The sequence below is a fragment of the Schistocerca gregaria genome, chromosome 3 (genome assembly GCF_023897955.1).
Source record: "Schistocerca gregaria isolate iqSchGreg1 chromosome 3, iqSchGreg1.2, whole genome shotgun sequence".
In the NCBI taxonomy this organism is placed as follows: domain Eukaryota; kingdom Metazoa; phylum Arthropoda; class Insecta; order Orthoptera; family Acrididae; genus Schistocerca; species Schistocerca gregaria.
In genome coordinates, this window is record NC_064922.1 from 373577159 (window position 1) to 373603295 (window position 26137).

Sequence of the window (26137 nt, forward strand, 5' to 3'; positions counted from 1 at the left end):
AAGTAAGCTGTCTAAAGCGAGGCGATGTGTCAACAGACGTAGGCGAGATTAGACTGGCTGGCTGTGCGAGAGATGGGCGGTTAAGTACGCTATTGGGGGCGCCACGTGTTGCACTGTGGCGCACTCACACTAAAAGCGGGACAGGAGGAGTGTGCCACCACAGCTTACGGTGTGATGGTGCAGAGACCTCTAGGTGTCTTCGACGTCCATGACGTCTGGTGCGGATTCAAATTCTGCAGCACGCATTACCAGAAATCTAGTTGCCAATTGTGGCCTCTCTACACAAACCCAGACTACAGATTCAAGTAGGAATAAATGCATTTGTCAAGGTAGCTTTGTGGGAAAGTTACACTTGACTCTGAAACCATCCAGAAGCCATCAACGATGGACTCAGCCCTCAGCCACATCTCTCTGTACCCCACCAGAAGCCAACTGAACCATCCTCTCCATCTATGCAACCAACTCCTGCCATAAGTAATGAAAATATCATGCAGAAAGTCATTTGAAATCAAAGAAAGTGCTAGCAGAATGATTGGAAAGGTGAGCGCTCTCCCTTTCCCAGTCAAGAATACTTGTATCTGCATAGAGGAATGGGAAAGGTGTGAACCATTTAATAATGTGCCCCCTGAGCTCTTGGGTAAATCGCCCCACCTTGGGAGAAGGATATGGACAACCCTTGTTAATCAATGGCTCCTACAGGGGCTTCTGTATTGCAATGGACCTTAAAGCATACAGATCGTGTTTCGAAGAATTATAGCTCCTGGCTCTGAAGAGACTGTTCTGTGTCTGCTCACAAGAAACTCATTTTAAAGTCCTGACACACCTGAGCTAAGAGGTTACCACACCTACAGGAAGGACAATCTTAGTGGAGACAGGGATAAGGGAGGGCTGGACGTTTTCATCAATAACAGATGCCACTTATCCCTCTTACCAAGGTTATACAAGCTATTACAGTGGAAGATCTCATACCAGTTGAGGTCACAGTATCATCATTATATCATCCTCCTAACAACCCATTGGATGTAAACGCAGTGATGGAGCTCTTCCGTGCACTCCATCACCCATTCCTCCTCACAGCTCCTTCAGTGTACACAATGTACTGCGGGACTTGTCTGGTACTTGTTCTAGAGTTCAAATTACTAAGCACCTCCTCCATTTCAAGAGTATCTGCCTTTTGAACTGCTCATATGACACTTTTCCATGGCATCTTCAATCATTGATCTTTGATTTTACTCCCCAGTTATAGCAGACTCAGTTCATTTGAAAGTGGTCACAGATTTGCTTTCCACTAAACACTTACAGTGGGTGGACCAGCTGACTCAGATGATGGCTTACAGGAGACTGCACAGATGCGTACTTCAAAGGGCAAATTGATTGTGATACAATCAGTAGGCTGTCTTTGAACAATAGAAATGTGCCCAGGATGTGGTGGGCCATCGCACCTGTATAATTCAATGAGCTGCCGCCAATTCCATTCTGCCAACTAGCAGTCATCACAGATGATGACCAGTCTCTTGGTGGAATGAAGAATGGTGCTCAGCAGTCACAGCCTGCCATGCACCTTTGTGGGAGTGCAAACACCATCCACCTACAGAAAATCTTCATGTCTTCAAATCTGTGAGAACACAAGTGAGACAAGTGATAAACGAACAGAAGATGAACTTCTGGAAGGAATTCACGACTACCGTAAATTGGTCCACATCCACTGTACAACTTTGGGACTCTATAAGAGATTTCAGGCAAGGGCTGTATACTTTCCCTTATGGCCTTGTTGAGATATGGAGTCTTGGTGGTCACGCACACATGGTTCAGGTTTTAGCTGAGCACTTTTCTGCCATCACTGCATCATCCAGACAAGCTCCTTACTTTCAGATGTTCGATACGCTTGCTGAAATGAGGAGATCTGCTTCTTCTCATGTGATGAGTAGGTCTACAAGCTTCCCTTCTCCACGTGGGAGTTGGAACCAACTCTGTCAGCAGCTGGGGACACTGCCACTGGACCAGATCACATTAATTATGCAGTGTTCATTTATCTGTGCCCAGGAGTCAAAGACAAGCTTCTATCTTGTTTCAATCAGATCTGGTTTTATGGACAGTACCTAATCACTTGGAAGGAAGCAATATTACTTTCCACATGGAAGCCAGGCAAAGATTGTGTCAGCCCTGGTAGTTACTGAAGTGGAGCCCATACCAGCTGTATTGACAAGATTCTTGAGCATGTCGTCAGCTACCATCTTCTGTGGCTCCTTGAACCCAGGGTTTACCTTTGCCATTCCCAGTGCGCTTTCAGCAGTCACTATTGTTCCGCCCTTGACAACTTAATTCTAGTGGAGATGGCAACACAGGAGTCTTTCTTATAACACAACCATTTAGTTGGTGTGTTTTTTGATCTTGAAAAAGGATATGACATCACTTGCAGATAAGCATCCTTCACAAACTTCGTGAATGGGGACTTCTTGGACATTTGCCACCTATTATTCAATCCTTCCTCGAGAACAGGCACTTTTGCTTTTGGATTGGTGATCTCTTGTCTGTTCAGGATAACGGGGTGCCCCAAGGGCAATGATCTTCTACTTTTCCTCTGATCTTGCAGTTACATCAACAAGACAACTTCAGCTGATCATAAGGTGGTTGGAAAGTGGAGCCAATAAAACTGGTTTAGATTGTCCTTTGAAGACCATTTGTATCAACTTCAGGTGTGCTTGTCACAGTTGTCACCCACTAGAGCCCACTATGGAGGACACTACTTTAAATTTTAAGGACAGTGTGCACTTTGTGACCCTACTATTTGACTCTAAACTAACCTGGCTACCACAACTAAAGAATTTGTGAACTAAGGGCTTCAAATCATTGAATATTTTGAAATGCCACAGCGAAGGGCCTGAGGAACTGACAGGTTTCCCTCCTGAAGTTTTATAGGGAATTTGTCAGATCGTGGTTGAATTATGGCAACACAGTTTATGGATCAGACCGTATTTTCTAGCTCAAGACGCTTTTCACCATGAGGTCATTCAGATATCAACTGGAGTCTTTTGAAGCAGCCCATTTCTGAATCTCTGTGAACATTTTGAGGAGCAGCCACTCTGGATACTGCAGCACCTCCTGCTCAATGGGCCCTGAAAATCTCGACTTTGCCTCAGCCATTGGCATTTAGTGTAGCAGTACACCCCAACTTCAAGTGGCTTTTAAACAAGCGACCAACTAATTCAAGCTCTGTGCTACCAACTATCTCACAGGTCTGGGTGTATCAGACTTCCTAATACACAGCCATGTATGAAAAAAATTGCCAGCTTGGCCTTCACAGAGGTCCAAATGGATTTTATGTCAGATACAGTGTAAGAAAACTTGTACTTCAGATTATGTTTTTAAGTACTTACCGGAGAAAATTTTTCTGTTGTTTATACCAATGGAACACAGCTACACTTTGAGGCACAGGGAAGAGTCATAGCCAACAAAGCAGCCAAAGAAGCATGTAGGGTTGGTGTGGTACATCAGCGGGAGACTGAATAATTGGTGATGGCAGTCAACAAACTGCATTCACTCAAGTCAACCACACAGGCAGTACAAACTTCATGCCAGCCACACCAATGGAAGGAGGTGTTGCTCACCAGACTGTGTGTAGGACATAGACCTTTAATGCACGGTTTCCTTTTCTAGCAGGAGAGATCCACCACTCTGAAGTTTGTGGTGTACCATTTTTGGTTTGTATTTTAGCAAGATGTGTTTTATATATTGACATCAGGGCAGCCCTCAGTTTGGCTGGAGATTTGCCAACAATCCTTGCCAATATTGACACCAGTGTCACACAGGTTTTTAAATTTTGTGAACTGTCTGTATGTAGGGAGTGTAGAGAGAACAGACGGATTGTAATGCGTTAAAACAATTCCGCCTCTGAGGAAAACTGTTGTCCCCCTCACACGCTCTCTCCCCTCCACCCCACCCCACCCCCTATGAGAGTGGTATGCTGACTCTTTTTAAGGGGACTGTTGACCATGCAGTCTAGTGCTCCAAATCCAAAATCATCATCTTCAGCAGCACTTGAACATTGTTGCACAGTGCTGATTATTGGTACTCCTGACATGGTTGCCTTATCTGCTTCCTTGTCCACACCTAGTGGGGTACATTTCATGCTACTCGCCACCATATTTACCAAGCTCTGGTCCAATCATGCACAGAATGCGGTTGCCAGGATTATGGCTCAGTTGCACCATTGGCTTTGAGATTGTTAGACACAGTCCCTCGATACACAGTCCCTCATTGTGTAGTTCAACTGGCCACTGGCACGTTCCAAATTAGTCCTGTAGACAGTCTCCTTGCAAAAGCAGGGTTCTTCTCTCTTTAGGACAAGTGGTACCAAGTCTTCTCATCTGCGCAACTGCCATTCGATAATTTCATGGGCATCCAATATATTGTATTCTTTTTCCATATGAGTGGCATTGACCCCTTTACAACCACTCTCGGGTGGGATTACCAGCTGGTATGCACCTCACAGCCCTCTTCCAGGACCTCCATCTATCCTCCTCAGAATGTTCTCTCCATGGTTTCTCCCCACTCCCCCACTCCCGTGGTTATTAGCCAGGTCACAAATCAGGACAGTTCTTCAGGAGTATCTGAGTGTGACCATCTTCTACACTGACAGCTCTAAAATTGTGGATAGGACAAATTACGCTTTTACACCTTCTGCCAGTCAGGAACATCATTCATTGCTGGGCACATCCTGTGTTTTCATGCCAGAGTTGATGGTCATTAACAAAGTGCTCCATTTTATTAGATGAGCTTCCCTTGACTGCAGTTTAGTATGTAGTGGCTCAGTAACTATCTCCAGGCCAATTACTGATGTTAGTCTTGTCACCCTGTGATACCTGCTATTCATGACTTTCTCTATGAACTTAATCATACTGCCTGCTTTGTTGTCTTTCTCGTTGTCCCAAGTCATGTGGATATCCCAGGGAATAAATTAGCCAACAGTTTGGTTAGAGAATCCATTACTCATCCATTCCTCCTCCCCCCCCCCCCCCCCTCACCCATTCACTTTGACAAGCCCAGGGCAGATTTGCAGGTTGCCTCCACAGCGGTCATATGAAACTGCCCCATAGTTTTATTTTACATAATGAGCCACTCCCACATTGTGGTTGTGGAGCCTGATATTCTGATGGAATACGTGCTCCTCTAGGCTGTCCAGGATAAGTGTGGTCTCCTGAAATCTTAGCATCTCATGTTGGCAGTCGATCACCGACACTTGAATTAGTTCTCCATTCTCTGTATGATAGTGATTTTTATTTTTAGATACAACTATTTAAAGTACCTGTGGGGTGGAGATGGGGTGGTTGGAGTTGGCGGTGTCTCCTGCCATATACTGGTCCTGGATATTCGCGACCCTGCCTTGTTTCACAGGTTTACCTCTCTTTCTGCTGCACCCTGTTTCCTGATTTCCTCTCCAACTCTTTGCCTAATAATGGATGGCAAGAAGAAAAGCTTAAATATTTCAACTAACAATTCTACTGATTTTTACTGAAATTATGGTCATGGCCTCCCCCCATGACCCATGGACCTTGCCATTGGTGGGGAGGCTTGCGTGCCTCAGCAATACAGATAGCTGTACCATAGGTGCAACCACAATGGAGGGGTATCTGTTGAGAGGCCAGACAAACGTGTGGTTTCTGAGGAGGGGCAGCAGCCTTTTCAGTAGTTTGCAGGGGCAACAGTCTGGATGATTGACTGATCTGGCCTTGTAACACTAACCAAAACAGCCTTGCTGTGCTGGTACTGTGAACGGCTAAAAGCAAGGGGAAACTACATCCACAATTTTTCCTGAGGGAATGCAGCTTTACTGTATGATTAAATGATGATGGCGTCCTCTCGGGTAATATATTCTGGAGGTAAAATAGTCCCCCATTCGGATCTCCGGGCGGGAACTACTCAGGAGGACGTTGTTATCAGGAGAAAGAAAACTGGCATTTTACGGATCGGAGCATGGAATGCCAATCCCTTAATTGGGCAGGTAGGTTAGGAAATTTAAAAAGGGGAATGGATAGGCTAAAGTTAGATATAGTGGGAATTACTGAAGTTCGGTGGCAGGAGGAACAAGACTTCTAGTCAGGTGAATACAGGGTTATAAATACAAAATCAAATAGGGTAGTGCAGGAGTAGGTTTAATAATGAATAAAAAATAGGAGTGCAGGTAAGATACTACAAACAGCATAGTGAACGTATTATAGTGGCAAAGATAGACATGAAGCCCACGCCTACTACAGTAGTACAAGTTTATATGCCAACTAGCTCTGCAGATGATGAAGAGATTGATGAAATGTATGATGAGATAAAAGAAATTATTCAGATAGTGATGGGAGATGAAAATTTAATGGTCATGGCTGACTCGAACTCGATTGTAGGAAAAGGAAGAGAAACACAGTAGGTGAATATGGATTGGGGGGGGGGGGGGGGGGGGGGGGAAGAAATGAAAGAGGAAGCCGCCTGGTAGACTTTTGCACAGAGCATAACTTAATCATAGCTAACACTTGGTTCAAGTCTCTTGAAAGAAGGTTGTATACATGGAAGAAGCCTGGAGATACTAGAAGGTATCAGATAGATTATATAATGGTAAGACAGAGATTTAGCAACCAGGTCTTAAATTGTAAGACATTCCCAGGGGCAGATATGGACTCTGACCACAATCTATCGGTTATGAACTGTAGATTAAAACGGAAGAAACTGCAAAAAGGTGGGAATTTGAGGAGATGGGACCTAGATAAACTGAAAGAACCAGAGGTTGTAGAGAGCTTCAGGGAGAGCATTAGAGAACGATTGACAAGAACCGGGGAAAGAAATACAGTAGAAGAAGAATGGGTAGCTTTGAGAGATGAAATAGTGAAGGTAGCAGATGATCAAGTAGGTAAAAAGACTAGGACTAATAGAAATCCTTGGGTAACAGAAGAAATATTGAATTTAATTGAAGAAAGGAGAAAATATAAAAATGCAGTAAATGAAGCAGGCAAAAAGGAATACAAATTGTGAGGAAGTGCAAAATGGCTAAGCAGGGATGGCTAGAGGACAAATGTAAGGATGTAGAGGCTTATCTCACTAGGGGTAATATAGATACTGCCCACAGGAAAATTAAAGAGACCTTTGGAGAAAAGAGAACCACTTGTATGATTATCAAGAGCTGATACGGAAACCAAGTTCTAAGCAAAGAAGGGAAAGCAGAATGGTGGAAGGAGTATATAGTGGGTCTATACAAGGGCAATGTACTTGAGGACAATATTATGGAAATGGAAGAGGATGTAGATGAAGATGAAATAGGAGATATGATACTGCGTGAAGAGTTTGACAGAGCACTTAAAGACCTAAATCGAAACAAGGCGCCGGGAGTAGACAACATTCCATTAGAACTACTGACAGCCCTGGGGGAGCCGGTCCTGACAAAACTCTACCATCTGGTGAGCAAGATGTATGAGACAGGCAAAATTCCCTCAGACTTCAAGAAGAATGTAATAATTCCAATCCCAAAGAAAGCAGGTGTTGACAGATATGAAAATTACCGAACTATCAGTTAAATAAGTCACAGCTGCAAAATACTGACACGAATTCTTTACAGACGAATGGAAAAACTGGTAGAAGCCAACCTCGAGGAAGATCATTTTGGATTCCGTAAAAATGTTGGAACACGTGAGGTAATACTGACCCTACGACTACTTATCTTAGAAGAAAGATCAAGGAAAGGCAAACCTACATTTCTAGCATTTGTAGACTTAGAGAAAGCTTTTGACAATGTTGACTGGAATACTCTTTTTCAAATTCTGTAGGTGGCAGGGGTAAAATACAGGGAGCGAAAGGCTATTTACAATTTGTACAGAAACCAGAGGACAGTTATAAGAGGCGAGGGACATGAAAGGGAAGCAGAAGTTGGGAAGGGAGTGAGACAGGGTTGTAGCCTCCCCCCGATGTTATTCAATCTGTATATTGAGCAAACAGTAAAGGAAACAAAAGAGAAGTTCGGACTAGGTATTAAAATCCATGGAGAAGAAATAAAAACTTTGAGGTTTGCCGATGACATTGTAATTCTGTCAGAAACAGCAAAGGACATGGAAGAGCAGTTGAACAGAATGGACAGTGTCTTGAAAGGAGGGTATAAGATGAACGTCAACAAAAGCAAAACAAGGTTAATGGAATGTAGTCGAATTAAGTCGGGTGATGCTGAGGGAATTAGATTAGGAAATGAGACACTTAAGGTAGCAAAGGAATTTTGCTATTTGGGGAGCAAAATAACTGATGATGGTCGAAGTAGAGAGGATATAAAATGCAGACTGGCAGTGGCAAGGAAAGCGTTTCTGTAGAAGAGAAATTTGTTAACATCGAGTATAGTTTTGATTGTCAGGAAGTCATTTCTGAAAGTATTTGTATGGAGTGTAGCCATGTATGGAAGTGAAACGTGGGCAATAAATAGTTTAGACAAGAAGAGAATAGAAGCTTTCAAAATGTGGTGCTACAGAAGAATGCTGAAGATTAGATGGGTAGATCACATAACTAATGAGGAGGTATTGAATAGAATTGGAGAGAAGAGAAATTTGTGGCACAACTTGATTAGAAGAAGGGATCGATTGGTAGGGAATATTCTAAGGCATCAAGGGATCACCATTTTAGTATTGGAGTGCAGCATGGAGGGTAAAAATCGTAGAGGGAGACCAGGAGATGAAAACACTAAACAGATTCCTAAGGATGTAGGTTCCAGTAGGTACTGGGAGATGAAGAAGCTTGCACAGCATAGAGTAGCATGGAGAGCTGCATCAAACCAGTCTCAGGACTGAAGACAACAACAACAACAACATTTTAAACTACTTTTGGGTTGGAGTTGGGGTGGTTGGAGTTGGGGTGGTTGGAGTTGGGGTGGTTGGAGTTGGGGTGGTTGGAGTTGGGGTGGAGGTGGTTCATGGGGACTCAACCCTGCTGCCTTTTTTATTTACTTGTTTACTTACACGTCAAGTTCCATAGGACCAATTTCAGGAGCCAATCTCCAAGGTCATGGGGCGTGTCAATACATGAAATTAAAACATAAACGTAATAACAGATAAAATAAAATGTTTATGAACCCAGAAAAAAGTCAAGCCATAATTTTAAGTAAACGCAATCAACAATACAACAAGAATAAGCTCAATTTTTCAAGGAACTCCTTGGCAGAATAGAAAGAGTGACCCATGAGGAAACTCTTGAGTTTCAATTTGAAAGCACGTGGATTATTGCTAAGATTTTTGAATTCTTGAGGTAGCTTATTGAAAGTGAATGCAGCAGTATACTGCACCCCTTTCTGCACAAGAGTTATGGAAGTCCAATCCAAATGCAGATTGGATTTCTGCTGAGTTTTAACTGAGTGAAAGCTGCTTATTCATGGGAATAAGCTAATATTGTTAACAAGAAATGACAGTAAGGTATACGTATATATTGAGAGGCCAGTGTCAAAATACCCAGACTCGTGAACAGGGGCTTGAACTGCTCATTTCTGAGCCAAAAATATCCTTTTAGAATGGGAAGAGTTACCCCAAAATATAATACCATATGACATAAGCGAATGAAAATAAGCAAAGTAGACTAATTTTCGTGTCGAACAATCAGTCACTTCAGATACCGTTCAAACAGTAAAAGTGGCAGCATTAAGTCTTTGAACAAGATCCTGAATGTGGGTTTTCTACAGCAGTTTACTATCTATCTGAACACCTAGAAATTTAAACGGTTGTTTCACTAATCATATGCCCGTTCTGTGAAATTATAATGTTAGATTTGGTTGAATTGTGTGTTAGAAACCGTAAAAACTAAGTCTTACTGTGATTTAGCATTAGTTTATTTTCTACAATCCATGAACTTATGCCATGAACTGCACTATTTGAAACTGACCCACTGTTGCACATAACATCCTTTATTACCAATCTAGTGTCACCAGCAAACAGAAATATTTTATAGCTACCCATAATGCTAGAGGTCGTATCATTTATATAATTAAGGAACAGTAGTGGCCCCAACACTGATCCCTGGGGCACCCCACATTTAATAGTGCCTCAGTCAGATCCCACATCACAGCCATTCTCAACACTGTGAATAATGACCTTTTGCTGTCTATTGTTAAAGTAAGAGGTGAACCAGTTGTGAACTGCTCCCCATATTCCGTAATAGTCCAACTTCTGGAGCAATATTTTGTGATCAACACAATGAAACACCTTAGTTAAATAAAAAAAAAAATATGCCTAGCTGTTGAAACCTTTTGTTTAACCCATCCAGTACCTCACAGAAAAAAGAGAGTAAAGCATTTTCAGTTGGTAAATGACTTCTAAATCCAAACTGTACATTTGATAGCAAATTGTGTGATATAAAATGATCAATTATCCTTACGTACACAGCCTTTTCAGTAACTTTAACAAACACTGATGGTGTAGAAATAGGTCTAAAATTGTCTACATTATCCCTTTCTCCCTTTTCATAAAGGGGCTTTACTACTGAGTACTTTATTCGTTCAGGAAACTGACCATTCCTAGAGGAAAAATTACAAATATGGCTAAACATAGGGCTAACATGTGCAGCACAGTACTTTAATATTCTGCTAGACACTCCATCATATCCTTGAGAGTCCTTAGTCTTCAGTGATTAATTATTGACTCAATCTCCCCCTTGTCTGTATCACAGAGGAGTAACTCTGACATCAATATTGGAAAGGCATTTATTTGCTGAGAGAGTTATATGATTACCTGTAGAAACTAATTTTTTATTTAATTCACCAGCAATACTCAGAAAATGGTTGTTAAATACTGTACATATATCTGATTTATCAGTATCAGAAACATTTTTGCTACAAACTGACTTTATATCATCGACCTCGTGCTGCTGACCAGACAGTTCCTTCAGAACTGATCATATGGTTTTAATTTTATCCTGTAAATTAGCTATTCTATTTGCATGTCACATACCCTTTGTCTTTCCTGATAATATTTTAAGCACCTTTAAGTATTGCTTGTAATGGGCTACTGTAGCTTGATTGTGACTACTTCTAACATTTTGATATAATTCCATTTGTTCTACATGATGTTCTTATTCCATTAGTCAGCCCCCCGGGCTGCCTTTTGCTGCTAGTACCCCATTTAGAAGGTTCTGATGGATAGCAACTCTCAAAGAGATTGAGAAATGCATTAAGGAAATCATTATATTTGTCATCTATGTTATTAGCATGATAAACATCCTGCCACTCTTGTTCACTGGCGATGAACTCTCTATTGCTGTTGGATTAACTTTCCTACATAGTTTGTAATTATATGTGATATTTGTGTGAGTACAAAAGCCTTTTAGCATTAAAATTTGTGCATCATGGTCTGAAAAGCAATTCATCCTTTTACTAAAAGAATGCCCATCTGGTAATGAAGAATGAATAAAAATACTGTCTATGGCTGTGCTACTGTTCCTCTGCCATCCATCCTATCCCCTGGTTTAATTGCTTTTAGGAGGCTTGTCTCTTTTTCTGCTATCCCCTGTGTCCTGTTTTTAGAGTAGAACTCAGTTGATTAGTAGTTGCTACCCTCCTCTATCAAGCATTGCCTATGATGGATTGGGGGGTGGAACAGCTGTGGGAGAGCCTGGCCCCTTTATATGCAGAGCCCCAGGGGATGCAAACGTATTCCCTTAATCATTTCTCTCATCTGGTTTTATTATTAACTGTCCAACTGAGGCCCATTACATTTTTAACCCTTCTCCTCTTATTGTACTGGATCTCATGATTATAAGATATTCACTCTTCATTGGGTTGGCAGGGATCAGATGTGGGAGGGTTTCTCTTGGCATGGCTGAGTACTGGAAGATGACTTGTCTGCTTAACCTACCGATCCAATCCATGTACTTTTACTTTCCTGTAAATTGTATTTCAGCTCTGTCATCATTATTGCCTTCAGTGACTCACTTTTATCACTCCTATGTACTTTCCTCATCCGAGTACATTCCTAGTGAACATCACTGCCTCCAGATGAACGAACCCCTGACAAAGAGACTGATAACCTCACTGTCTACACCCATACCCCAATCAACCAATCTATTCTTTGTACATTCAAACTGCTGATGATTGGCATACCCTATCCATTGGTCTTGTAAACCAGTGACAAGGGACACAGCATGCTTCCCAACAGTTGAATTGTGTGTCACTGGCTCAGTTTCAGTTTTAGTGGAAGACAGCCCCATCAAACTTTTTAGTTAGGGTTATGGATGTAATGTCATGATTTCTCTCTGGTCTCTGCATCCCCTGTACAGGGCTCATGGAACTGCCACTGGCATATCATTCACACTAAGTCACTGATAGGTCCTGTAGAGGAGACAGTATCAAGGACAGAGGACAATATTTGTGGTAGCTTTGACATCTCTGGTATGTGACACTTGTAGTTTGCCCAACACACACAATTTTAATCGTAATCGCACATGTGCAGCAGAGCAACTAAATGCATGAAAGTAGTGTATCTGTTATCATGAAGATTGCTGTGATCTAATTTTATTTCATGAAGGAAATGTAAGATCCGTTAAAATTTGGAGAAGAAACACTATGGCACAAAATATAAGTGGTGTGAACAATTTGGTAAAGGATGTTAAGATGAATGGAATGCAGTGAACTTAATGCATATGTTCATTTTGATGCTTTCTCCGTAGCGAATGATGAGTGTTTTCAGTAGTACTGCTGTGGAACCACTAAGTTACTACACAGAAGGATCATTATGCATCCTAAGGCATTGAGACACTCAGTGTCGAGTGGGTAACATGATGAAACAGTTGATGGCATGCCCTCCATTATCCAGTGGATTGTCGAGTCGTGCTACTGTTTTGGTGAAGATTAGTGTTAATACATTTGAAACAGGCATTGAAGAATGATTATTCCTGCATGTGATTGTGAATAGCTTTTAAATTAATTTGTAGGTGTAAAGATTGATGTACACTGAACGTCACAGAATGGGATGTCAAAATATTCCACAGTTTATTTCAAATGGTACCACTGGCATGGAAGAAACTGGTTCTGTCAGACTTCCTTGAGAAGAAAATTTTGACATTGACGGGGAGATGGCGTCAGTGTCTGCTTACATAGGTAGGTTATGTGGGGGATTTTCTTCCATAAAAAAGACTAAATATATGAAAGTGAAAAATATAATTAGGCTGTACAATACCTGGATAAAGAAAAAGCCTACACTATGCACAATAAAGAATGTAAATAGGTGGAACCATTTTCATTGAATGCCTTTCTATTTTAATAGTGAGAAGTCAGCTCTGTTTTTATTAATTAATTTATTTATTGACTTTGGCATACTGTGGAGCATGGGAAACAATTGGTTTGTTCTTATCCTCCTAGAATCTCTTCATTCTTTCACTGAGGTTCATTATTCTTTCCTGTGTCCAGTCAATCAGCTCTGTTTGAATGTAAAAAGTAGTGTTTTTGACATCATTTGGCATTAAAGAAGAAATGGAGACACAAGTATAATCTAAAAAGGCACTGTGTATTGCTTTCTAAATACTATTTACTGTGTTTGCATGTATGTATTTTCTTCATAAAATAGGTGTTTATAGTTTGAAATGTTTGGTAGACAGTTTTCCAGTTCTATCAGTTCTCGACAGTGTGTAAAATTTACCATACTACCTTTGTATAATAATATCCATTCTCAGTTTTGCTTCAGCTAGTACTAAACTCTCCTATTTTGCAAATCCCTTAATGCCGATACTATGTTCCAACATTCTGTAAGATATACAGTACTTCCTGACTTCACTGTTCAGTACTGGGCAAAGTGATGTGAAAGCATGGTGATACTCCATCAAGTAAGAACACACTGCGATTTGATGGTGATATTTCTTTCCTTCCCTACCACACCCTTCCACTGCCTTCCACTCCATTCTCTTCCATTGATATCCTGTGTCAATTTACTTTAATCATCACATTCACATATTAAAATTATTTGTTTTCTGTCATAAGTGTATTGTCATTTAAGAGTGCTATACTAGGCATGTTTCGCTTTGATTTACAAAACATCACCTCCAGTGGTATGTGTGTATCACTCTTTTTTCTTGTTCAGTAGCCATCAGGTTTTTCACCTGTTATTAGCAGAGGTTGAAGTCCAAAAAATATTTGAGGCGAAGCAGTTGGCAGAATTTTGTTCTCTGGTATGTTACTAGGAAAATACAGCTAGGGTACTGGGAAAATGCAATCTCCCTACAAAGGAGATTGTTTATAAAACACTCCAGTGACTCATCCTAGAATATTGCTCAAGTGGGTGGAACTCCTATCAAATAGGACTAACAGCGGACATTTAATGTATACAAAGCGAACTCTGCTAAGAATGAGGGCAAAACTTGTTGGTTCGTAGCATGTGAATAGGAGGAACAAAGAAGAACCACCACAGATGATGATTTATAAATAAAAGTGAAATGTGTCTGGTGTAAAACTCTATTAAATAGTAGTACACCTAAAACAGAAAAAGAAATTAGTTATTGGAATATGACAGCTACTGCTTGAATATACCTATCCAGAAACACATTATAAACACATTATTTTACCGCTAAGGAAACATCAAGCAGCATGGTCTGGCACTTAAAGCAAATTTTATTTATTTATTTGTTCTTTGAGCAATTAACATAGTGGTATAAGTCATGTGAAATAAATTTTGGATATTTACCCATATGTACACATGTATGTAATACAATTGGACCAGGAAAGTGTGGAGCAGGAAGATGGAAGTTTATAATGACCTTTTCGGTGGAACTATCCCAGGATTCAGCTTATCAGCCTGTAGAAGCCACGGCAAAGCCAATGTCAGGATGATTGGACCAGGCCTAAACCCCATTCTTCCTGAATGCTAGTGCAGTGCCATAACATTTCAACACCTTGCTTGGTATTTATTTTGTAAATGAACAGTAAATAATGCTGTAATATATCTAGAGTCTGAAATTAGATCAGTCTGTACACAAGAATTATAAACAATAGCACTACTGGAATATGAAAACCTTGTTCTGTAACCATCTAAAAAGGCTGTGCAAACTGCAACGAACACTACACAGCTCTTCTTGTACTTCATTCCTATCATTAAATTGGTGTATTTGGAGCTACATCTGGAGCAGAGAAAACAGGAAACAAACGGTAGAAATATTCACATGCAAAGAAACACACAGACAGAAAAGGTACTACATTTATTACAGTTCAAAAATGCGATAGACAGAAAGTGCAAAATTGCTAAGCAGGGATGGGTAGAGGACAAATGTAAGGATGTAGAGGTGCATATCACTAGGGTAAGATAGATACTGGCTACAGGAAAATTAAAGAGACCTTTGGAGAAAAGAGAACCATTTGCATGAATATCAAGAGCTCAGATGGAAACCACCAACAGTACATGTAACAGTAAAACTTCCAGTGCCTGAAGGAGACAACTGGGTCAGCCACTAAATATTTGGTACTTCTACTTGTTTGAAGTACATCAGTATCTTGTGATCACTTAGGTATTTTGTGACTTAGTTTTTCATTAATCTCTCAAATATTATAGAGAGAAGTGACATGGGTTGAATTTATGTCTGGTATAGCTTTTTAATATGGTATTATTCTGGAAATTTTTAATCTCTGATGAAACTATCCTTCAGTAAATTATATCTGTTGGCATTGTGTGCCAAAGGCCTTGCAATTAGTGAGGTAGTTCTTATTATAAGTGATACTGGCCCTTATTCAAGTTAACATTTTGCATTTGAGGCTTTAGATAATCTACCATTTCATGTTCACCAATTGGAACTATACTCATTCTACATGTGGTCTAGAATATTTTAATTTTTCATGATTTGTGAATTTCCAGTCTGGAATTCAGAAAACATTTATAAAGTAATCATTGATAATTTGGCAGAACCTTTTTACCAATATTAATATTTGTGATTGTGATTTCCTCTGTTTCCTGTTTCACTTTTTACAATTTCTGACATAGAGTTTGATTTCTTTCCTTATACTCTCATTTTAGCATGTTTCAGCAATTTTGCTTTTGCTGTTACCTTTCGGTATACTTTCTTATAAATTTCTACATATTCTCTGAATTAAGAATCTGTGGATTGTTTACTTTGAGAACTGAGCCATTTCAGTGTACTACAGTCATTTTAATGCGTATTGCGATCCAGGTACTAGATATAGTGACCCTACCTGAATGAGCTCGTGTCAATTTCTTTGGAAAGCACATTTAAAAATTAACCATGAATACTGACGAGAAAGTGTAGTAAGCATTGTTAGTGCTTGATTGTGAAAGCACTTCTAACTCTAGTCATAAAACTTGCACAGAGAAATGACAACTGTTTAATGCCATATTGCATAGGGTCATCATAACAAGCAATATTACATTGGTAAATATCCTGCCCCCCCTCCCCCCCCCTTTTGCTCTTAACAGTCAAGAGCTTCTGTCTAATGATTATCTATTGTTCTGTCCTGTTAAGAACATAGACGGAAGAAATTCGACTCACTTTAAGCTGAGAACAGAAGCCCGCATCTTTCTTCATCAAAGGATCATGTAATGCAGGCAGTAATGGCAGTGAGATCTGAAAAGTTGAGAAGAAAATACTTTAAAAAACTGGCATATGTTGTGGAATGTTGCTCTTCCCATTTCCAGTTTATAAATAGTTGTCATTCTCAAATGTGAATGATTCTTTTATGTGACAGAAATATGATCACAAGAGACTGCAAATTTTAATTAATAATGGCTGATGTAGGGAACTGAAAGCCTGTAAAAATGAGTTGATTGGGATAGGAAGATCTGTGCATTGTAGGAAAAAAGGAACCAAGTTGACAGGACATTTTGAGATTTGTGTGAACTGTGTCATCATGATTTTGTTAACACTCTGGTAGTGTAGTTGTCAGGTTATTAGCAGAGACCTGTCTGCTTATACTCTGAGCTATTAATTTGACTGTAATAAAATAGTTGGAAGTATATGATGAAGTTGTCGATCACGGGGCCAGACAATTTGTATAACTCGACGGTGGCTACATTCTCAGTATTCTGGATACACAGGGTGAATTCCTGAACAGCCACTAAAATGCCTTATAATGCCAAGTTCTGGTAAAGAAGTATAAAATGGATGACAAAATTGTTCTGATAGCACATTCCGTCTCATGTGTTATTGATTATTGAAGTATTGCTGTGATTGTATGGCAGAGTCGTACTTCCAAGTAAGGCTGCTTATGAAGGGTGGTAATCACCCATGAGTTTATTATGACTGAAGGACTTTGAGCAGTATGTACACTGTTCTAGTGCCAACTGTGAAGTATGAACCAGTGTTCCGGCAGGTAGAGTTTTGTTCATAAGGCTGAGCCAAACCTGGGCTGAATATGGACATCATATTATGAAAAAGGGACTGGTGGATCAGCCAGCCTTTGTGTAGTTCAGAAGTCACTAAACTTTTTTCACAGTGAGCCAGATAACTGACTAAATGATGAGCATGGGCCACATCATCATTTAGTACAGTGCTTGGAAGCCAGAATGAAAGCTCCAGGAAAAACGATGAAAAACTAAGTTCAGCATTCCATGTTAACTGTGGATGAGTGCCATGCAATGCATAACAAAGAATGACAACCATCATATGTATTTACTAAGGAAATTATCAAAGGAGGAAACATTAGCTAAAAGGTACTTACATCAGAGCTAGTGTGCACATATCTGAATCTCACAAACTATCAGCAAAAACAGTTAGTGAGATTTTTGAAAGAGATGTTTGGCTTTCAAGATATCTCCAATGTTTGGCTTGGTATTGCTGCGTTGAATCAAGAGCGTAACTTCCCAGTGTTCGTCAGTGAATCTCATTTGATGTGCTCACTCCCCATACTCCATTTTTTTAAATGTTTGCTCACAGGAAAAAAAGTTGCTCCAAACCCTGATATCATATCAGCGGCAAATTTCCTTATTTCTGGAAACTTAGCATCAGATAGGCAGTGATTAAAATTCAACAAGCTTTCCTTCTCTGTGCATCTCTTTCAACAAGTCATTTGCTTACAAATCACTGAGCTTCAATTGTCGCATTATCAAGTCTACAATCAAACGAGTTCTGGAACAGAAGAATGTCACTCAATTCTGTATGTTCATTCATCTACATCTACATCTACATCTACATCTACATGACTACTCTGCAATTCACATTTAAGTGCTTGGCAGAGGGTTCATCGAACCACAATCATACTGTCTCTCTACTATTCCACTCCTGAACAGCGAGCGGGAAAATCGAACACCTAAACCTTTCTGTTCGAGCTCTGATTTCTCTTATTTTATTTTGATGATCATTCCTACCTATGTAGGTTGGGCTCAACAAAATATTTTTGCATTCGGAAGAGAAAGTTGGTGACTGAAATTTCAAAAAAGGTCTCGCCGCGACGAAAAACGTCTATGCTGTAATGACTTCCATCCCAACTCGTGTATCATATCTGCCACACTCTCTCCCCTATAACGTGGTAATACAAAACGAGCTGCCCGTTTTTGGACCCTTTTGATGTCCTCCGTCAATCCCACCTGGTAAGGATCCCACACCGCGCAGCAATATTCTAACAGAGGACGAACGAGTGTAGTGTAAGCTGTCTCTTTAGTGGACTTGTTGCATCTTCTAAGTGTCCTGCCAATGAAACGCAACCTTTGGCTCGCCTTCCCGACAATATTATCTATGGTGGTCCTTCCAACTGAAGTTGTTCGTAATTTTAACACCCAGGTACTTAGTTGAATTGACAGCCTTGAGAATTGTACTATTTATCGAGTAATCGAATTCCAACGGATTTCTTTTGGAACTCATGTGGATCATTTCACACTTTTCGTTATTTAGCGTCAACTGCCACCTGACACACCATTCCATGTTAGTATGAGATAATGGCCTGTGTACAGTGTTTGTAATGGTGATTCGACAGAGTCTGTATGCAATGTGATATAAGAACAAATCCATTGAAACTTATGTACAAAAATATCCAGGTCTGTAAGTTGGGATGCCGGTAATGGGTGAAATTTAGAGATGGAACTGTCGACTTGCTGCCATAGGAATGAAGGTTCTCATGCAGGGTAGACATGTCTGAGTGGTCCACCATAGATGATTTCTGCTGCAGAAGAATCATTGTCAGATGGCTGCACTTGTTGTTGTTGTTGTCTTCAGTCCTGAGACTGGTTTGATGCAGCTCTCCATGCTACTCTATCCTGTGCAAGCTGCTTCATCTCCCAGTACCTACTGCAACCTACATCCTTCTGAATCTGCTTAGTGTACTCATCTCTCGGTCTCCCTCTACGATTTTTACCCTCCACGCTGCCCTCCAATGCTAAATTTGTGATCCCGTGATGCCTCAAAACATGTCCTACCAACCGATCCCTTCTTCTAGTCAAGTTGTGCCACAAACTTCTCTTCTCCCCAATCCTATTCAATACCTCCTCATTAGTTACGTGATCTATCCACCTTATCTTCAGTATTCTTCTGTAGCACCACATTTCGAAAGCTTCTATTCTCTTCTTGTCCAAACTAGTAATCGTCCATGTTTCACTTCCATACATGGCTACACTCCAAACAAATACTTTCAGAAACGACTTCCTGATACATAAATCTATATTCGATGTTAACAAATTTCTCTTCTTCAGAAACGCTTTCCTTGCCATTGCCAGTCTACTTTTTATATCCTCTCTACTTCGACCATCATCAGTTATTTTACTTCCTAAATAGCAAAACTCCTTTACTACTTTAAGTGTCTCATTTCCTAATCTAATTCCCTCAACATCACCCGATTTAATTTGACTACATTCCATTATCCTCGTTTTGCTTTTGTTAATGTTCATCTTATATCCTCCTTTCAAGACACTGTCCATTCCGTTCAACTGCTCTTCCAAGTCCTTTGCCGTCTCTGACAGAATTACAATGTCATCGGCGAACCTCAAAGTTTTTACTTCGTCTCCATGAATTTTAATACCTACTCCAAATTTTTCTTTTGTTTCCTTTACTGCTTGCTCAATATACAGATTGAATAACATTGGGGAGAGGCTACAACCCTGTCTCACTCCTTTCCCAACCACTGCTTCCCTTTCATGCCCCTCGACTCTTATTACTGCCATCTGGTTTCTGTACAAATTGTAAATAGCCTTTCGCTCCCTGTATTTTACCCCTGCCACCTTTAGAATTTGAAAAAGAGTATTCCAGTCAACATTGTCAAAAGCTTTCTCTAAGTCTACAAATGCTAGAAACGTAGGTTTGCCTTTTCTTAATCTTTCTTCTAAGATAAGTCGTAAGGTCAGTATTGCCTCACGTGTTCCAACATTTCGACGGAATCCAAACTGATCCTCCCCGAGGTCCGCATCTACCAGTTTTTCCATTCGTCTGTAAAGAATTCGCGTTAGTATTTTGCAGCCGTGGCTTATTAAACTGATAGTTCGGTAATTTTCACATCTGTCAGCACCTGCTTTCTTTGGGATTGGCTGCACTTAGTCTTAGTAAAATCAACAGTAGCATAGTTACATCTCGTATTCCATATGTTTTATCAAGCAGATTCAAGTACTGTTGGCAGGCTAAATGAACTGATGTCAAGGGCAAGGACTGGCCCAAGGGCCAAAGGTTGACAACCCCTGGTGTAGTTCTAGGAATCCTTGCTATGACCTGTTGCACTCTTAGGTATTATATAAGCTTTCTCACTAGGAGTACGCAACTTAATGTTTCTTCTTGGGGTCTAGTTATAAACCAGTGTGATGTTGCTCACCTATCCCAGATTACTAAGTTATGTTTCTCAGTTTAACGTGGAACATATTTTTGTATACAACTGAAGACCTTTGGGTGGGTTCTTGAGCTTGTGCAGTGTAGTTTGTATCAGCATCACACTGTAAGCACACAGCCAACTATGCAGTGTCCAGATGGTGTTACTTGTAATATCCTTTCATTGATGTACCTCCATAAACTGACCTGATTGGATAAGTTACTTGGGTTAATTTGTAATTGGACAGTAAAGTTGTAGGTAGGGTCAGTAACTGAATAAGTCAATTGTGCTGCTAAAACATGCTGTGCTTAGCAAACATATCTTTTGATATGGGTTTGTTAATGACTGGACAAAGGGCCAAATGGAGTCTCAGAACACTTTGATTTTGAGTAAATCTCCCTATATGCTGAGAAATTCTGTGATAGCAGAATAGGGAGTAGATCCCAAGTTTTACGCTTACATTTATAGTAAATTCAAGTTTTTACAATTGTAATGAGCATGAAGCAGAGAACATTTTTGGCGACTAGCAATGTTGCACCACTAGTTTTATCACCACTCTGATTCTATCTTGTGATGATGCAACCTCTTCTCATGGGCATGCCCATTTAGTTAAAAAGGTTCAGTCACATGTAGATATTAGCAGAGTGATCTCATTTGCACTCTGTTTCAGGCCTCACTTATTTTGTGGAAGTGTTGACTCTAAGGAAGTATAAGAGACATTGTTTCATTTCTTTCCTACTTTGAAATTCACTTGAAATGGTTAGCACAAGATTCACATACTATGCAGTATACTTGGCTATATTTTTTGGCAAATGTCTCAAACCAGGAAGCTTTCCCTTCTCTTCACAAGCAGCTAATCTTTCTACAGCAGTTTGTTTCAAATTTATTTTTAATTTTGCCAATGCCATTTTGCTGAAGAGGTGCTGGAAGAAGTTGGAATGAAGAACTTACAGCATCCTTATTTGCTGAGTTGGGGCTGTTGAGTATCCACAAATAGATATTGTTTTTCTGACATGTTCTACATCCTAGAGGACCTCCTCACTATGGATCAGTTAGAATGAAAGTAAATCTAATATAATAAAAAAAATATATATATATATAAATATATAAATAATGTTCCAGAAAATGACATCCTTATGAGATGATTACACTCAACATTTGTGAGGTGTCATATTTGTTTGATATTGTAGTGAAGAAATGCCTTCACCCTGTCCACCTGATGACTAGTTTTGGAACTGCCATCAAAAAATCCTAATTACCTGCTCAGGATACTACTGAACCCTGAACACACTGTCACTGTAACCCCTTTTCTGAGGTGAGGCCAGCTTCCTTTTCACCAACACAAGGAACCTCAATCCCCATGTCCTGGCAGAAGAGTGCTTTGTGGGGAACCCTTTACCTGAAATCCTATGATTTCGTGACCCAACACTAGGAAGTGAGTTGAAAGAGCTCCAGACCTGCCTGTTCTTCACCTATACCTGATCTTAAAATGCGTGATGACTCTTTGTCAATCTGCCAGTATAATTCCAGGAGGAGCAATTTTAGTTTTTTCCACAGTAAACTGGCATGGTTTCAAATATCCATCAATGTAAAGCATGTTGCATACAGAAACTTGTTGCTCTCTCCTTTCATATCACACCTATTGGGGCACTGTACACAGCACCAACACCTCTATCAGGTTCTGCTCTTGTTGCAGTTAAACTATATGTGGTTCAGCAGCATTATTGGATTTGTCTTTGTTACACCCAGTTCATCGTTATGGGAGAAGGCTAGTCAAAGGCACATTTCATACAAGTCCCTTTGACAATCTTCTGACAGAATCCAGGATCATACCTTTGTGGTTTCAACACCACCAACAGCTGTTCAATTATGCAACTATGATTCACCTAGCCATCCTGGTTATCAGATTATTTATCCCTCCCAGGAGTGCCAACTCGTTAAAAATCAGCCCAGATTGATCTTCCAGTTTGAAATGTGTTTTAAAATTCTTTGTAGGTTCAGGTGCTGAACTGTCTGACAACAGAAATGTTTCGCTGTTGAGAGTAGTTCATGTTATTTTTCAGTATATTATGTACTATTTTCATAATTTAAGCATTAATTTTTTATGTTTTCAGTTATGTACCATAATTTTTTATTTATACAGGTGTTCTCTTTGTGGTTCCTGTGGAGCACAGCTGTCTTTTTTTATCATTGGACTGAGCTAATCACAGTTGTATCTTGTCAAAGTACTTTCCATACATCTATTGCATATACAGTTTTGGCTTTTATTTAACTTTTGTTTAACTTACTAGATGTAATGAGAGAACATTTCTTGCTGCAGTCTCATATTATATACTGAGTGATTGATTATTACTATCTCTCTTATCATTTTTGGTGATAATTATATGTTACAAATAATTGCTGATATACACTCTTAAGACCATAATATGACACACCATGAAGGAATTGTCCAAATAGAACCTAAATCGGTAGGTGTGAGGTCCGTATACATATAAACAAAGGATTACAATTTCAGAAAATTGGATAATTTATTCAAGAGAAATAGCTTCACAAATTGAGCGAGTCAATAACACGTTGGTCCACCTCGGGCCCTCATACAAGCTTTAGTTGCCGTTGATTGACAGAGTTGTTAGAAGTCTTCCTAAGGGATATTGTGCCAAATTCTGTCCAACTGGCATGTTAGATTATCAAAATACCGAGCTGCTTGTAGGGTCCTGCCCATAATGCTTCAAACTTTTTTCAGTTGAGGAGAGACCCATCAACCTTGCTGCCCAAGGTAGGGTTTGGCAATCACAAAGACAAACAGTATAAACTCTCACTGTATGCAGGCAGGCATTATTGAAATGTAAACCCAGGATGGCTCGCCGTGGAGGACAACAAAATGTGGTGTAGAATATCGTCGATGTCCTGCTGTGCTGTAAGAATGTCGCAGATGACATACAAAGGAGTACTGCTATGAAAAGAAATGGCACCCTAGACCATCACTCCTGGTTATCAGGCTTATATGACGGTTGACAGTCAGGGTGGTATCCCACTTCTTCCCAGGACATCTACAGACACGTCTTCACTGGTTATCAGGGCTCAATTTCAAGCAGGGCTCATCACCAAAGACAATTGTACTCCAGTCGATAAGTTTCAAGGATGAAGACTTTTCTGGAGATGCCCTGGACATTGGTGGGATACCAACCTGACTGTTGCCTGCCATACAGTTTGACAACCAGGAATAATGATCTGGAGTGCCATTTCCTTTCCTAGCAGGACCCTTTGGTTGTCATCTGCAGCACTGTTACAGCACAGCAGTGTGTTGATGATATTCTACGCCCCATTTTGTTGCCCTTCATGGCAAGCCATCATGGGCTTACATTTCAGCAAGATAATACTTACCCTCATATGGTGAGAGTTTCTAGCACCTGTTGTTGTGCTTTCCAATCCTTATCTCAACCAGCAAGTTAGCTGGATCTCTCTCCAATTAAGAACATTTGGAGAATTATGCACAGGGCCCTGCAACCATCTCAGTATTTTGATAATCTAACATGCCAATTGTACAGACTTTGCAACAGTATCCATAAGGAGGACATTCAACAGCTCTCTCAATCAGTACCAAGCCCAAGCTTGCATGAGGGCCAGAGGTGGACCAACACATTATCGATTTGCTCAATTTGTGAAGCTTGTTCACTAGAATTGCCCAATTTTTGTGAAACTGTAATGACTTGTTTATCTGTAGATGTACATCACATTTATCAGTTTATGTCCAGTTCAGATAATTCATTCAAGGTGTGTACTTTTTTGTGTACTTACAAAGGTATAAGAATAATGTTTCATTTAATCAAGACAGGTGTCAGACTGGGAGATATAGTCTCTCCCTTCTCTTCTCGTCCTTAATTGTGCACCAGAAAATATGAAAAGAGAGTAGCAAAAAGAGTTACGTAGACAGGGTCTACCTGATAGTATCTCTCTGGGGCACAAGTGCAATGGGTTTAGTGTTGATTCCTTGGAATTTGTTGATGTTCTGGCACTTAAATCCAATTCAATAGAAACTTCAGTGAATCGGTTCAAGATTCTCAGACAACAGGAAGCAGACATACGGCCAAATCCGTTGCTTGAAAAATCACAATTCATCACAAACATTAGTGATTCTCCTTACACATTACCTCTGGAGCAGAGAGAAATCAAGTAAACCAACAGGTTCGGATATCTGGGAGAATGGCTGGAATCCAATCTTTCCAAAAGAATAGCACAATCAGTGCGAATTAACAAGCAGCAACTGACATGCCAGCTGATCAAGAGAACCAATAACAGAAAAGGGTCTGTCTTGTAACGAAGACATGAATCACACTACCAGTCACCCACCCTGAAGATGTATATACTACAGAGTATTTAGTACTCAAGAGGAAAGTTCTCACAGACAAACTTGAAATCCAACAGAGAAAGATGGCGGGAAAATACTGGGGCCAGTCCAGCAAGATAATGAATATAAAAGCCAACAAAACCAGGGCTTCTACAGGCACTGTGAAAAAATACGGATGTAGCTGGAAAGAAAGTCTAGCCATTAGTGGACATCTCAACAGGATGTTTCCTAGCATGTTGATCAGTCAGTCTCATAACTACTGGCAAACAAGAAAGATCAATTTAATGTAGTTGATAGAAATGATAAAAGTTTGATAGGAACTGGAAGATACAGAAAGAGACTAAGAAGATACAGAGAGAGACTTAGAAGTCCAGAAATCTGTCAAGAGAGTTGTTAAGCAACTGAGATTCTAGGACAAATCAACAGGAAAGAAGACAGGCACCAACTGGTCAAAGGAAAGGAAGGAGCAAGACAGCCAGAGTATGCACAACTACTGGGCAAATGTCAAAACCCACTCCAAATACAATAGTTTGTTGTCATGCTTCTTTGTGGGCCTATAAAAAACAATATGATCATCATTTCATTTCACAGTAGATTTGTTTTGCAATCTGTAGTGGCAGGAATCTAAATTTTCACTATGAGAAAACTTTATTTGTTAACTGTCACAGTATTTCCAGTCAGCGGCAGTCTGCATAACCTGTTATGTCAGTTTTTAATTGAATATTTTTCCTTGTTAACAGGTAGCTTCCGAGAATTATGTGATCTACTCAACAAGTCAACAGAAGTTTTAATGAAGAATGGTCAGCATTTGGACAATGTCCTTGAGACTTTAGACCTGCAACAACATTCATTAGGTGTTCTTGCTGTCCTCTGTGTAAAGTTTAGTGCTCCAATTTCTAGTGTATCAAGTGATCATCATGAATTATTATTTGCCCAAGCTCAGGAATTTATAACAGGCTGTAATGGTGAACAAGTTCGTTTTGCACCAGATACCTGTGAGTACATCAAGCATATTTTAATAGCATTTTTTATGCCTGAATCCACTGCCTCATTGCGTTTCCTGTAAAGTCATTTACTGC

General features: G+C 40.0%; 1 protein-coding gene across 1 annotated transcript in view; it reads left to right on the forward strand.

Moving 5' to 3' along the window:
• The window catches only part of LOC126354026 (COP9 signalosome complex subunit 3), a 102616-nt gene that overhangs the window by 14770 nt on the left and 61709 nt on the right, over positions 1 to 26137 (forward strand). The window contains exon 2 of the mRNA XM_050003358.1: positions 25799 to 26053. Within this exon, the coding sequence (XP_049859315.1) occupies positions 25799 to 26053 (255 nt within the window). The remainder of the gene's footprint in view (positions 1 to 25798; positions 26054 to 26137) is intronic.